Here is a 16676-nt window from a genome sequence, read left to right on the forward strand (position 1 = left end):
TTCTCACAGTACTCAGGCAACATCTGTTGATAAAGCGAACTGTTATCTTCTTTCCAACATGTACTTTTATTTTTCTGAAACATCAAAGAAATGTTAAATGCTATATGTGTAATTGGGAATGTTGATCACCGTTGCTATTGTTTCCACTCCTCTTTAAACCTGGCTGTGACAAATACAAAACTTACCAACTGAAAAAGTACTATCACTGGTTCTAATCATTAATCTGTCTTATTTCTTTTAACAGTTCTCTTCTTTCTGTTACTCTGGCCTTTCTTGGGATTATAAGTACTATCTGAGTCATCACCAGATTTACTGCTGCTACTACCAAATTCTTCTAATTCTTGTTCATCATCACCCTCCCCATAATGATGAAATACAGCTGCAAACCTCTGTCTGAAATCAGGTGGTGTTGCTACAAGTCTCTCTGATAAATTAGCAGCTTTACTCTGGCTATTAATATTTAAAACTATGTCAACAGTACTCTCCTTACAGGAAAAGATTTCATTAGCAAGCTTTGTCAAGTCAGATCTTTCACAAACACTACCTGATCTACTCACCTCTGCTGTTTCTAAAGGTACTGAGAATGTCCCTTTCTTGTTAATTCTGGACAGTTCTGTATTTTTCGGTAACAAATTACCTGAACACTTTACACTATTAACATCTGAATTTTCATCAAGTTCACTATTTTCAAAAGTTTCGTTATTCCTTTTATAGAACTTACTTGTACTTAAACTATGTGGTTCGCCATCTTTTTTAACAGTACAAGTCAAATGGGAGATCGTTGATTTAATACTAGCAAGGATATGGGTTTCACTGTTGCCCAGAACACGTGGCCTTGAGATACGCTTTTTCATGACAAACCTTTTCACTGGTGGAGTTTTCTGAGAACTGTTTACTTCTATTTGTTCGGAGGCAGTTTTGTCTAACTCAGATGGTACTGTATTTTCAGAAGATACACATGGCACCCCAGAATCTTCACGAGTATCATTTGCAGAAACAGTTTCTTTCATACCGAGTTTCATATCTTGCCCACTATCATTTAACTGTATTTTGTTACTCAAAAGAATATTTTCACTCTTTGTTTCTAGCTTCCTAGTACTGTCCGAAGTATTTAATGGTACACTATTCTCCAAAACACCTGATTTGGAGAGACGCTTCTTCATAACAAATCTTTTAACAGATGATTGCTTTTTAGCACTGAAAGGAGAGTTTGATTCAGTTTTTGAAGTAGGAACATTTGAAACGGAACTATCATTTTGAGATTTTATTTCTGAAGGGATAAGGCCTTCACCTGTTGGATCCGATTTTGAAGCAGAATCTGAGGATTTTTCATGGCTGGCTTCAGAAGGGTTTAGAAACTCAGAATTAGATTCAACCTGATCAAAACCATAAGGTGCACTGCTCCATTCCTTGACATTTGTACTCGTATTTTGAGTAATAATACCTCTATCTGAGTTATATTCATTAACACCAAGGTCAGGGGTAAGGGATGTTGCACAACTTGGGATCTCTCCAGGAAGACGTTCAGAATTTTCTTGCTGTGATGATTTCACACTAGAAATATAATTTATTTTTCCTGAAGTTTCTTCCAATGTCTGTAATGGAAATTGATCCAAATGACACTGCTCTGCTCTATCCTTTAGTGCAGAATTCTGCAAGATATCATTGCTAGCACTGCTCACTTCACATATTCCAACTGCAGGAGTATCGGTGGTATCCAATTTCGAAGCAGAGTTTGGATACGGTTGAGTTTTACAGACATCTGAACTTGATAGATAACAACTATCCTTGATAGCACTGACAATATTTAACTCTTCTTCATTTTCCTTTGTATCCTCATTTTTCTTCAAAAGAAAATACTCTTTAAAATTCAGTGAATCTGCCTTCTCCTTACCATCCACATTTTTATTCAGTATTTCAGAGGACAGCTTTTCACTATTTTCATTAACATCCTTTTTACTTTTCTTTCTTTCTACATCACGCTTACTATGGCTCCCACTTACAGATGGCTTATTGTTCTCTCTCCTAATAGGCTTATTTATTTTTTCATATGCTAGTTTGTCTTCGAAAGGAGTGTTTTTTCCATGACTTTTCTCATCTACCTTCAGACAAACACTTCGCAATTTATTTTTAAGTTCACTTTCAGTATTCCGAAAAGAATGTGACCTTCCATTAGAAACGTAATGTTGAGAACTTGATTTTACTTCACGACGGTGAACTGTTCTACTTCTTTCAACTTCACATCTAGAATTCCCAACTTGCCTTATTCTTCCAACTTTTCTATCTCCTCTAAAAAGTTCAGAGGGACTCCTCCTTTCACAGCTACTAGATAATCTGCGTAAAACTGGAGTACAGCTTCTCCTGGATGAATCCTTCACTTGTCTGCTTCTGCTGCCTTGAGCTCGCCACTTAGGAATGGACCTTCTAACAGATTCCTTAATCTTATGCTTCCGCTCTTTGGATGATTCCAACGGATGTGCATTTCTCTGTCTCAGTGCAGAATTACCATGGTATGACATTTTAAGACTTAAAACATTATGTTTATGTCTTTCTTTAGTTACAGATCCAACATTCCAGGAATGGTCATTTTTTTCAGTCTCAGTCTCATCAGTGTCTGCAGTCACTGTATTATGATCTTCATTAACTACAATGTTACTCCTACTTTCAGAAAGACGAATACTCAAATTGTTCTTATAATCAGGAGTATTCTCTTCATACAAAATTTGACCTTCACTTGATGTATTTTTTAATGGTGGAGAAGAATCAACTACCTCTCCTTCTTCTAAATCTTTTGCAATTTCTTTACAGTTTTCAACTTCTAATAACTTGACAGAATGTTCACCACTGTTGTTGACATTCATGCATACAGAATTCACATTTGCATAGTGTACTGCCACTTCAGTTTCATTTTTGTGACTATTTCCAGTTCCTTTCACACAAAGTTCAACTGGACTGTTAATATTTGCATCGTTGATATTCATCTTAAATTTCTTTGATTCTGGTATTAATGATCTCTCCTGGTCACTATTTTCTAGGGTTCTCTTCAAGTTATTCTCCTCATTCATACCAATACATTTGCTCAATGATCCATCAGGCTCTTTTTTTAATGTTGGAGATATATTACTAGCCTTCAACTTTAATTTCACAGTAGTTTTTCTCTTAGGTATTTGAAATTCACATTGCTCACTAGAAAAACATAGAGAAACTTTACCTTCCTTGAAAACTGCTGCCTTCTTACTCTCCGATGAACAATTAACTAGTGTTTCATTTACAATTTCCTTTGAAGCGGGAAGTGCGTTGAGTGAATCATTATTAGTCAGCAGTCCTACGTTTCCAGGCTTACTGTTAAAAGATTGTACAAGTCCTGAATGCTGATGGGATTCTGAACGGCTATTAGCATTCACAAGGTTTGCGTTCTGTGTTGTATTTCTGGAATGATTCGATTCAAATTCACCTGACTTCATTTGTAAAATAGGACCAGCTCCTCCTCTGACTGTAAAACATTCACTTGAGATCATTTTAGAGTCAGGGATAATACTGCTGGATGATACATCAGTAGGCTTTAAACCAATCACTTCTGAATATCCACTAACGCACTGATGTCTACTTTTCAGTTTTGATGCAATGTTATATTTTTCTAAGGAAGCCTCCTTACCTGATATGCAATGGGAAAATCCTGAATTTGTTAATTCCTCATCCCTAGAATGAGAATTTTCAAATGTTTTTTCACCATCAAAATGTTTATGACTTGAAAGACACTCCTCCTTACTCTCTACAGAAACTGTTCTCAAAGGAGTCCGTGATTTACTTCTATCGTGTCTTGCTCTGGAATATTTCGTCTTGAGATTATTAGCACATTTAACATTTGATGAAGTTTGTCTGTATACAACAGAGTGAGTAGGACTTTGTAAAAATCTGCTTGGTCTATTTTTAGAGAAATTGCTTTCATTTTCAGTTTCTTCACTAGCCTTAGGAATAGACTTGTTTTCAGGAACTGCCTGTACACTGTTACTTATCAATAACAGTTTGGCCTGAATTGAGTCAGGTTTTAGTGGCTTTAATACAGCTTCTTCCTTATATTCTGAAACAAGGTCTTGTTTTAGATTAGACATGGGAGCTTCAGGAATGTTCTCATTTTTAATTGTAGAATGTTGTTCGGAATAACTCTCAGTTTGCTGACGACGAATTTTTTCTTCACGGCGGATACTAAAAATAGTTCGTGGTGCATTTGAAGGTTTACTAGAAACAGTTTCAACACTGTGTGTTTCACTTTGCCACTGCTGGTATGCTTCATCAATGTCCACTTGTTCATCACATAGAAACTCTTCTTCTTCTTCTTCCTTCTCCTCCGCTTCGTCTCCTTCGAAGTCTACGAAGTCCGGCTGTTGTAATTCAATAGTTACAGTCTCCGAGTGGTCATCTTTTGATGAGTTTTGTGGATTAGTTCGACGGAATAGAATTGAATCCCTCCTGAAAAAAAAAAAGGATAAATATCAGCCCCACAAATTAAAAATACATGAAAAATTTACTGGTAGCAATATCTTATAATAAGGAGAAGAGTGGGAATTTGAAACTTCAAGACAAGATTGACATAGCAAAGCTGAAATGATTTGGATACATGATGAGAATGTCAGGGGAGAGAATTCTGAAGAAAACACTCATGGATACAGTGAATGCGAAGAGGCCTAGGGGACGGCTTAAAATGAGATGGAGGAGGGCTACAAGAGGAGTGGTGGATAGACTGAGTGAGGGTTTGGTGCACTACCCTACTGAGAGAGAATCTGGAAAACGGAATGGATGAAGATCTAACAATTTAAACTACACAATATAGTAGAAATAGTTTAAATTTACTCAAAGTCCATAAAAAATCAAGCGAGTTCAATACCATGTGGAATTTTGAGTGATATGGACATCACCACATAATCTAAACTGCTTTTGAACAGTTTCTCAATGATATATTGCTCATAAATACCCTTTGATTCATCCCCACACAGATTTACCTACTCGCTAATATGACCAGATAAGATCTCACAGCCCTTACCACAGAGTGACAAATATTGCACAGGAATCCAGGACAAACCCGTATCAATTGTACAGTAGTGTTATGGGAAAACCTTGTTTGTGTCATTGAGTCTGTACATACACTCCCTTCAAACTGCAGAATGCTGAGTAACTTCACAACACCACAATACTTCTGTTTATTACCGACTGATTTTAGTAAGATTGTAATTGTGTCTTTAAACATCAGCACGGTTATCAATGGGCCTCGGATGTTCAGGAAAAGTCATATTTTTTCTTTGTCTCCATTTTCTTCGTCTGATTGGATTTTGGTGCAAATCAGGTGATTATCGTCACAATGAAGTGATTTTCATTTGTCATATCAATGCGAATTTTGGCTATTTTTTGCCATAATGTCATATTTTGAGCTATTTTAGTAGAAACGTCATATTTCGGCAGTATGACGACAACTGCAGGTGTGCGAAATCATCCTCAACTTACCAAATGCGAACTAGTGTTCACAAAACTGCTTCTCAATATCACACTGCTAATACAAGTGGAATACCCTTTGTATACAATGAAGGTCATAGACCTCACCCTAACCAACCCGCTGTACTCGGCAACCCAGTCTCCCAGGTAGAGACAGAAATAATCCGGAAAATCCTGTCCCAGCAGTGAGCTAATTACTTCTGGCAAATGCTCACTTGTCTTTATTCAGATATTAGAACCTCAACCTCCTTTCACTTACACAAGCGTCAGTTTACAGTAAATCGTATCCCAGCACACATTCCAGAATGCCTAAGGAAAAGTCTTCTACTAGTGTTAAGTTACAAAGCTTTGTTAAAGAATTTGGAGAAGAATATTTCTGTACAGACGGTTTAGTTCTATTTTGCAAGTTGTGTGAAGTGAAAGTCGTGGCTGAAAAATGTTTTAATGTGCAACAACATTGTAACATGGCAAAACACAGCAGCAATGTCAAACAACACCATGTCTATAAGAAGAGGCAGCAATTAATATTCGATAAGGCTGTTACATCTTCAGCAATGGACAGATGTTCGGATTTTTCAAAGGAACTTTGTGAGATGATGGTGTCTGCGAACATTCCTCTAAACAAGGTGAACAATCCCCATTTCAAGAATTTCCTGGAGAAATACACTAAAAAATCTGTTCCTGCAAAATCAACACTGCGAAAAAACTATTTATCGCGTTGCTATGAAGATACTCTAAATCGAATACGACACAGTGTAGCAGATAATAAGATTTGGATATCTATTGATGAGACGATGGACACTACAGGTGGATATATATAGGGAATGTAATTATTGGAATACTTCGTGCTGATCGCCCTGAGGATATTTTTCTACTAACCTCAGAAGTTTTAGACAGAGCAAAATATTCAACGATTGCAATTCTTTTTGATAATTCACTAAACATTTTGTGGAAGGATGAAATTAAGCGAGAAAACGTTCTTCTCTTTGTTACTGATGCTGCTCCGTATATGATGAAAACTGCTGCAGGCCTCAAGCTGTTTTATCCAAGAATGATTCACGTCACGTCTTGCGAATGCTCTGCATAGGGTGGAAGAAGAAATTCGTGGAAATTTTCCTGAAGTCGATAAATTGATATCTAATGTCAAAAATTTTTTTTTTTGAAAGCACCACTGCGGGTTGCGACTTTCAAGGAGTTAGCTCCTTCGATACCACTCCCTCCATAGCCAGTTCTTAGTAGGTGGGGAACGTGGCTCGATGCTGTCACGTATTATTGCGAAAACTACTCCACTATAAAAAATATTGTTAATGGCTTCAACAAAGATGATGCCTCTTGTATCAAGATGGCACAGGAATTGTTTTCCAACAGTTTGTCAGAAAGTCTGACATATATTAAGTCAAACTATGGAATTATATCGAGTGAAATTACTTGTTTAGAATCAGCTGGCTTAGAAATTCAAGCAAGTATTGACATTGTGAGAAGTATTGAACTTTCAGTACAACAATCACACGGAAAAGTTGGCGACAGTGTAAGACGGGAACTTCAAAATGTGCTTAATCGAAATGATGGTTTTCATGTAATTAATCTCATAACAGAACCGTATTGAGGATAATATATTAAAATGAAAATGAAAACCTACAACCTGTTTTCCAGTCACTGACCGGGTCAGGGATGTAATGAATAACGGATCCGTTATTTAAGCCATTATTTAAGACGCCTCATGATTATTTTATAATTCAATAAGTGTATTATATTGTATTGAGTAGGTGGTTGTTAATAAAATAATTTTATAATTTTAATGATGGTTTTCACCATGTGTGCAAAATAAATGATGTTCTTAGAGGAGAAGGTACCAGTACACTTCAAGATGAGTGATTTAAACAGCAGTGATTTAAAATTATTTAAATATGCACCAATAACGTCTTGTGACGTAGAAAGGAGCTTCTCTTCTTACAAGAATGTGTTAAGTGATAATCGGAGGTTTTTTTGCGCCTGATGCTTTGAAGATGAATCTTGTCATAAACTTAAATTCCACCCGCAGAGAAGAATGAAAAAGGTATGTGAGTTTGCACTATAGCTCTGAAGCCATACCGTAATGTACTCAAAGACATCTATAATTCATTTCTTGGTGCTCAAATTAAACTTTAATGCATTTGAATAACGTTAATGATATCTGGGCTTAAACGTTCCAAAATATATTTTTTTTAATAGATTGATTTCTAGTTTTCTCGTATTCTAAACCACTGATGTTTTCTTGTATTTCAAACCACCAATGCAGGGTGCAAACATGTTTTGACTTTTAAAATGTTGTTTGATCTGATAATCTTAACGAACTTAGTACTCTATAGGTATGTATTCACAAAAGTTTGATAAATGAATCAAGGATGATAGACTGTGAATAATTGCTGCATATGTATATTCAGAAAACTAATATTAAAGTAAGAATAAAGAATTTAATTAACAAATATGTTTCAGAGGAATTGCCGTTTCAATTTATAATTTATTTTAAAATGGTAATATTTTGATTAATCATTTTCGGGTCATACTTTGTAATTTTTACGTCATATTTCGTCACTTTTGAGGTCATATTTAATCATTTTTGGGGTTATATTTCCTTGCTTATTTGGGCTATTTTTAGGTCTTAAACATCTGGGCCCTAGTAATCACTTAGGGGGGGATTTTAATGACCAAGAAATCTTCAAAATATACAAGCAAATATGACCCAAAAATATTTAATAAATCACCGAAAAAGGAAAAAAATATGACCTCACATTATAATTGATTAATTTAGGCCTATAAATAAACATTTGTCAGTTTTGTTTGTTACATTCAATTTCTGTTCATCACAAAGTTTTGTTTTATCTTCAGATATGGCAGCACACATATCCTGAAAAATCAAGAAATAATTAGCAACAGATGATGATCTGATGAAGTGTTTAACTATCGGCAAATTTTTATAAAAATGACAAAAATATCTGTATCTGGTCTTAGTATTCCTTTCCGTCAGTGAAATTGCACTGGATGATCGTGTGCATTTTCAAATTGTCGAACCCGAATCCTCTTCGGTGGTCAGACAGAACGTTTCTGTACATGGAGAACAGTGGCGTGTGCTCGGATCAATACGTGGGCTACCATTAGATTTACGTTACCCCTTTTCAATGGTTGGTTCAGTGAACGTCAAGCCTTCAGCGTTTTGAGCTGCAGCCAATAGCCAAGGAGAAGTCTGCTGTGTTGTCAAGGCTGCCCTGGCCTCTGCTACTGCCAATGCTCAACCCCTGATCAGTGGAGATGGTAGTCTAAGGTTTAGCAAATTAATGTCCGTCTTTGTGGTTAAATAGATGGAATGCTTGCCTTTGTTCCGATGGCCGCAGTTCAATTTTCAGAATCAACCCCCTCCATACCGTTAATTCCCGTCTTGGGGAGTGGGTGTTTATGATGTCTTTGTCATTCATTTTATCCTCATTAGGTCACCACCAAGCCTATACAGAGGGCATGCACCATTACTTTCTTTTTACATTGTTATGTCCTACTTAGGAGCTTGATTGAACCAGCTTAGCTGATGTGTTGGCCTTCTTCTACTCCCAAAATATCTTCATCCTCTCACTGAGCTTCTTCCTTCGTTCTTCTGTCCAAGTTATAGTGGCTCTGGTGTTGGGTTTGTCGTCAAACTGGTGATTAATGATTTTGGTTCTGAATTTACAGCTGTCCTGTACAATGTCTTCCAAGATGTTAATTTCCTGGAGATCTGTTTCAATTTCACGAAGCCAGCTGTTCTTGGTTTTAGATGAAAGGGCAGGTTGAGAATTCTTTTAGTTAGTCTGTTACTGTTCATTCTGATAATGTGTTCATAACATTTCAATAAAAATGTTGATTTTTACAGCGGTCGTACCCATCGTTCACTGGTCAATTAGCTTCCTCGGAAGATCAGTGGTGGTGTCTGACCCATGATCACGGGTTCGATTCCAACCAACAAAGGAGAACACTAAACCTGAAAGACTGCATTTCATTTTAGCAGTTCTACCAATAAAACGAATACTATATTGCTCCTATAACAGCAGCCCTGCAGTGTCTTCCTACAACGATGTAGAAGTAAACGGGAGAGAAATAACAGCACTCTGTTATCTATATAATTGAGGTGTGGAAGTATATACGATGAGTAACGCATGGTTGATAGTTAGCAGAGGTGATCTGTCAGAACGAAGCCTAGCACAACAATCTCTCCCAGTCCCCACTATCTGATATACAGCAGCGAGACGTGTCGGGTGAGTCGAGGGGAGAGGTACGAGTCTGGGCTGCAATATCAGTCACCAATGCCTTGCTCTCTGAAATACGTGCGATTTTTTTTCTCACTGCTTTCAAGTTTTATAAATGGAATAATGTGTCAGATGCTTACATTATAATGTGCTTTAGACTTCCATCATTCTCAACTGAGGTTTGAGCTTCACTGACAGCCTTGGTAGCCCTCACTATATGCCACTGCTGGAGAAACTCTGCTCGACGTCACACAATGTTATGGGGAAAATTTGAACAAAGTTACGTCCTCCAGAGAAAACTGCTGCTGAAAACCCCCAAATGTTGTATGGTTTCCACAAGGAATGTCAAAGCATAGAATAACCTTCAATTAAAAACAGCACTCTTTGCAGTGTATCAGAAATTTTTTCAGCCACTTCACCCTTCCCTTTCTTTAAATCACACTCAATGTTCTTTGCAATATCCAAGTTGTCACTTAGTGGAAGCCCCACAGTTTCAAGACGAGTGATTGATTTTGGTATCACACCAAAATTCGATGATATGAACGCTAAATTTTCGACCAAGCTGGCAGAAGTAAACAAATTTTTAATAATTCTGACAGATGATGAATTGCAAGAATCAAATTTCTGAAACAACTGTCTTAAAGGAATCATAATTGCTGCAGTAATACTGAACAGCGTCAAGCCAAGTTCCCCAATGAGTAAGGACAGGCTGAGGTGGAAGAGGCAGAATAGGAGCAGTTTCTTTCAACTTTTGAACTTGAAAGGGAGCTTTCAAGAATATTTCTTGCCATATACAATTAACTTGTCTACTTCAGGGTAGTTGATCCGAACCTTTTCGCCCACTCTATGCAAAACATGGGCAAGGCAAGTTACGTGGATCATTTTCAAATTAAGTAGATTTAGTCCTTTGGCTGCCTTCTTCATGTACAGGGCAGCATCGGTTACAAGAAGTAGTATGTTCTTTTACCTCATCTGACCACAGTAACTTCATAGCATTATCAAACAGCACTACAATAGAGGAATGATTTACTTTCTCTAAAACCGCACACGACAGGAGAAACACATTACCGGGCTTGTCATCTTTCAGAATGCCAATAATTACATTAGCTACATACCTCCCATTTACGTCAGTTGTTTCGTCCAATGAAACCCGTATCTTGTGGTTGAGAACTTCAGATCTTATGTTACCGGACGAGTTGGCCATGCGGTTAGGGGCGCACAGCTGTGATCTTACATCCAGAAGATGTGGGTTTGAATCCCACTGTTGGCAGCCCTGAAGATGGTTTTCCGTGGTTTCCCATTTTCACACCAGGCAAATGCTGGGGCTGTACCTTAATTAAGACCATGGCCGCTTCCTTCCCATTCCTAGGTCTTTCCCATCCCATCGTCGCCATAAGACCTATCTGTGTCGGTGCGACGTAAAGCAAATAGCAAAAAAATATATTTCTTTAAAAAATCTTCATAGAGACTCGAGATACACAATTTTCTCAAACTTGATTCAGTGGGAATAGGTTGACTGATATAATTCCCTAAGAAGAACCTGAAGCTGGTACTATTCCGTTTTTTCAAGGTAATATTTGAAGTAACTATCATCCTGCAGAGATCCTTAAAGAATTCCAATCTGTTGTTTGATGGAGCAGTAGCTGCAAATGAGGCCCTTTCTAAAAGCAAACACTGCCTATTCTCTGTTGCGGAAGATTTTATTAAGCACTTCTGTTGTTTAGTAGTAGTGCAGTGTTGTTGCACATTAAAATGTTTCTGAGGACATAGCTTCACTTCACACAGTTTGCAATATAAAATAACACCATCACTACTAAAATTCTGCTCTCCAAATTCCTTAACAAACTGCCTTAATTTCACACTCTCTGAACACTTTGGTTTTGGCATGTTGAAACTACATTAAAGAAGTGGTCTCAAAACAACAAGCCAGACAGTCCTCTATTTTCTAGGAAACAGAAATACCAGTTCATTAGCTATGTATGCACCCCAGGATGCCTTTCTCCTGAGTATTGTCAATCACTTTGTGCTCCTCACTAGGAAATTCCAAGAAGATCCCTTGATCATAATTCCAGTTACCTGCTACCTACCCATTCCCACATACAGAGTAATATTTAGTCCACAAATAGACTCTCTAACTATTACAGCAAGATTCCCTCACTAAATAGCTTGCCACAAAAATTCACTCAATATGAAAATCCTCAGAATATGACAGGAAAAATGACTTTATTGCACATCAAGCAGAAATCTGACCAATATCTTAAATTTGTCCAAAATATGACTTTTCAAGCCAAGCTATGTTTAGCCTGTAGCCTACACCTTTTTTTTGGCTTTATGTCGCACCAATACAGATAGGTCTTATGGCGATGATGGGATAGGAAACACCTAGGAATTGGAAGGAAGCTGCCGTGGCCTTAATTAAGGTACAGCCCCAGTATTTGCCAGGTGTGAAAATGGGAAACCACGGAAAATCTTCAGGGCTGCCGACAGTGGGATTCGAACACACTATCTCCTGAGTGCATGCTCACAGCCACGTGCCCCTGACCACACAGCCAACTCGCCCGGTACACCTCATATTTAGACCGCCAGTCTTATTAGAAGTATGATAGATGATGTAGCTCATACAGTACGGTCAATGCTTGACAATTTGTACTAAAGATGGCTGAGATCTGTCCAAGTTATGAAAAGTCTGTCTTATCGAAGGGAAATAAAACTATGTAACATTGTACTTCATCTACAATATAATACAGTATATGGAACTTTAATGTGACAAGGTTATCAGTAGGAACCAGGTAAAGTAAAAATAACAAGTAACAAAGTTAGGTAACAGAATTATAAAACTGATACAGTATGCACTGTACTAACTTTCTGCATTAAGTATATTAATCAGATTCTGACTCAGTAGGCCTGAGAAGTGTGGAAGTAAGAGGAAGGGAAAAGTTAGGAAAGGGATATGTGGAATAGAGGATAGTAAAAGACAGGTGGACCAAGGTCGGGGAGGGTGGAGAAAAGGGAGGAGAAAGTAGCTAATGCAGCTGTCGGGAAAGATAGGGCTGACCAAGAGTGGAGGAGATCAAATAAGGCGGATAGGGTTGAGGCTCTGGTCATGGGGGATTCCACTGATAAACATGCTGGGAAATGTATATGGAGGAAAGGGAACCAGGGTAGAGTTTTATCCAGGAATTAGGTTGAAGTGGATGTTGAAAGTAGAAGAGAAGGAGGAGGAAAAGGAGAAGGCGGTAGTGTTTCATGTTGGTACCAACAGCGTAAGGCACGCAGATGTAAGTACCAACATAGTTGGGGATGTGTAGGATCTGGTAAATGCAGCACGGGTGAAGTTTAAGGAAGCGGAGATTGTAATCAGTGGAATACTCTGTAGGAGGGATACTGACTGGAAGGTGATTGGGGTTTAAATGAGACTACGGAGTGGGTATGTGGGAACTGGGAGTGAGATCTCTAGATCCTAATAGGTGGGTAGGAGATAGGAATCTGCGCTCAAGATGGCCTTTACTTAAACCGCAGTGGAACGTATAAGTTAGGAAATTTGTTTGAAAGGTTTATAGGGAGGTACATTTAGGGAAATGGGGTGGTCTAGGGAGTGGTGAGAAGGGTACTTTGTATTCAAGTAATGGAAAGGAACAAATAAGTGCAAGAAATGCGACTGAAGAGAGAGGCAGTCTATTTGAAGATGACGGTATATAAAGAAGTGTAGATTGCCCTTGCTCTTTTGCGCTTTCATTCTACTTCTCCCTCATCCTACACTGACCAGTCACTGTGTTTACCCTATTATGTGATCCTTTCGATTTCTATCTTTCTATATACGACTTGACTTTGTATTCAGGAAATCTATTAAAAACGCACGACTATTCTGGGAATATTTCAATGATATAGACCATAACCTGATCTTCAGTAAACTACTTCCATTTTGCCCTATTTTTCATCCCTTTTTCGTGAAGTCCTTCAGAACGCAGTCCTTTCACTGCCTCTTTGTTGTCTTCCTCCGTCTCTTTTCCCCTCTGCTGCAAGTTCTATGTTCTTTTTGCAGCACAGTCACTGTCTTAGCATGACATGGCTGTGCCAAAGAACCATCCTCATGCAATTTTTTTGACTCCTCTACTGTTCCAGCCATCCTCCCCCCCACAATTCCTTACTACGTCAACTACCTCAACAGTCTCATCTCTATCACATTTGATTTTCTTTGGACATTCTTCATGAAGTTTGAGTATAATTTTAAATTTAATAGTTTCTTCCATATCACAACACACCAATATGGACTGGAAATAGTAGGAAAGGGTAGGACAGGGTGGAAAGGGTGATCTGGAAAGAACTATTAAAGAAAACGTTTTAAAAACTACAATCAGACTTGTTCCATAAAATACGCCTAATAAGGGCACCATCATTAACCCTCTCATGCATGGTGTTCTCATATGAGGACATCCGAATTTTTAGGCGTTATTTATTCTCTAGAGTTTCCAAAGACGGAGTTTAAGTTATTAAAAGTTTATTTTAGGTTGGTAAGAGTGGAAAACATCAGTTTTTAAAAGAACCAGCAGGTGGCAGCATTTAATTGGCATTATTGAAAACATGATATTCATGGTTCGCCAAGTTGTGAGAAGTCATCATAGTTTCCAATTGTTTTTGAGCTGTTCCTATCTTGAAAATGCCCGAGGTAAGTGTGTGGTTCTTCATTTTGTACATTCTACTGTCATTACCACTATAATTCAGCTTATTCTGGTGAGTAGTCTTAACACAATATTGGTATAATACGGGCGTCCACATATGAGGACATCATGCATCAAACTACTGTGTGTTATTTTTGAGGTTAGCTTGTATTCTCAACTGCTTCATCCAATATTTATTTTCCAGGATTCTCCAAATGGTGTATAATGTTATCAGATGAACGAGTGATGTTTGTAGGACAAGAATATAGTAGTTTACAACATTCCCACCAGATAGCAGTATTTAACTTACCCCTTGGGCTGAAACTGATATCTGGTTTTTAGGGACCTGAAGAGAAAATAGGCTGAAGGATGCTACCCAAAAAGTTGAAAGATGTCAAGGACCTAAAGAAAGAGGGTCGAGGAAGCTCATCAGTTACAACATCAACAGATGGCATCACAGTAATCCGGTGGGTTGATAATTCGGCAGTTCATATCATTTCTTCCTATGCAGGCTTAGAACCAGTTGGTAAGGCCAGAATATGATGTAGAAAAGAGAAGAAATTCATTGAAATTGACAGACCGAAGGGTATAGAAATACATAACGGCCATATGGGTGGTGTTGATCTCATGAATTCCTTGGTGGCTCTTTACAGGAATGATATATGGAACTGCAGATTGTGCATGAGGATTTTTTTACCATATGCTAAATGTCACAGTTGTAAATGCTAGGTTACTATGGAAAATGGACTGTAAGGTCCGTATGGACCTGCTCGAGTTCAGGAGTTGAGTGGTAACAGGACTCATTTTCAGTGGTAAGGCAGAAGGAGCACCACAGAAGAGGGGCCGGCCAAGCAAGAATGGCCCATCACCACCACTCAAGAAACAGGCTACACATACTGTGCCTGCTGAAAAGAGGATAGATGGAGTAGAGTAGGTCACTATCCGCAGAAAACACAGGCTGGAAATGCTAACAGATGCCGTGACAAAAACTGCGCAAGTAAAACCCGGTATATTTGTGGAAAATGTAATGTATCACTAAGTCCAGAGTGTTTTCAGAGTTTTCATACCTTTGCCTGAAATATGAACACGAGAAGTACATCAGTTACATATAAATGCCCCCGTAGGACCAGTGTGATTTTGCTGTACTCATACAATTGCCTCAGGTGTAAAAAGTTCTTGTAAGTACTAGTATAATAAACCAAAGTAGTAAATGTATCATGTGTTGACATTATTCCACTAAATGCATGATGTCCTCATATGAGGGCATCAAGCCAAGTATGGTAACTTCATTTTGTGTTTTAAGTTTGTATCATCTGATAGGGTCATTTTAACCAGGAAAATCACATTAAACTATTTTTTATTTATTTTTAAATTCATGCATGAGAGGGTTAACTTCTTGCAGTTTCCCTATAACCACATAAACTGCGGTGGTAGTTTCAGATGATCTAACCACCTACTAGGCTGAAGACTTAACAGACAGACAAGATATCATCTGCAAAGGTCCTTGACTACAGGGCCAATTCTCTTACCTTCTCTGTCAGCATTTCCATTACAGGATTGAAGGACAATGGAAGCTGCTAAGATATTGAGGTATGGATGGTCCAGTGATGACATTTGGAGCAAGACTAGGGCATCTGCATGCTAGCTACTCATAGAGTTGGCTGTGCTGCAACAGCACTTTCTGGCTCAGTTAAGAAGGCAAACTACCTTACTCCTCATCATGCCTTGTACTCCTCATAATAGCACCACCATTGGTTTTTGAGATTTCCTTATAATCAGATGACCTTTAGTGATACTTTTTTTTTCCCCTCTTTAGAATTCAACCAGCCTCCAGATTGAAGAAAAAAGCAAACATAGGTAGTTCATAAACCCGTTTCTCCTCACAGCACTCCAGCCAGGATCCACCGTAGATCTCAAAACCCCTACATTAATGTAACATAAACAAGCTAAAAACTAACAGTTCTACCTGTTAAACTAAACAATACAAGGTGCAAACACAATTCTCTTGCAAAAACATCACAGCTAGAGTGGTCTGAACTGGACACTGTAACTACATACAGAGTTATAAGAATCCAACTTTGGTTGAACAACCAAGTTTTTATATAAATTCATGAAGTGTGTCCCCGCCCAAACATTGTCTTTGTCACCTCCATGGTTCTAGCTATACATGGAGGTGACAGACTTCCTGTTTACCTCCAATACAACCCAATCTATGCATGGCTGTCTTGAGGTTTCCATGTTTATAAATATTTGCTTAAAATACAATGTAATTTATAAA

General features: G+C 38.0%; 1 protein-coding gene across 3 annotated transcripts in view; it reads right to left on the minus strand.

Moving 5' to 3' along the window:
- Positions 1–42: 42 nt before the first annotated feature.
- LOC136856756 (uncharacterized) overlaps positions 43–16676 on the minus strand; it is a 38676-nt gene continuing 22042 nt past the window's right edge. For all 3 annotated transcript variants that reach the window (XM_067134848.2, XM_067134850.2, XM_067134849.2), the window contains one exon: positions 43–4470. In XM_067134848.2, coding sequence (XP_066990949.2) covers positions 219–4470 — 4252 coding nt within the window. In that variant the 3' untranslated portion in view covers positions 43–218. The remainder of the gene's footprint in view (positions 4471–16676) is intronic.

This window comes from Anabrus simplex, chromosome 1 (assembly GCF_040414725.1).
Source record: "Anabrus simplex isolate iqAnaSimp1 chromosome 1, ASM4041472v1, whole genome shotgun sequence".
NCBI lineage: Eukaryota > Metazoa > Arthropoda > Insecta > Orthoptera > Tettigoniidae > Anabrus > Anabrus simplex.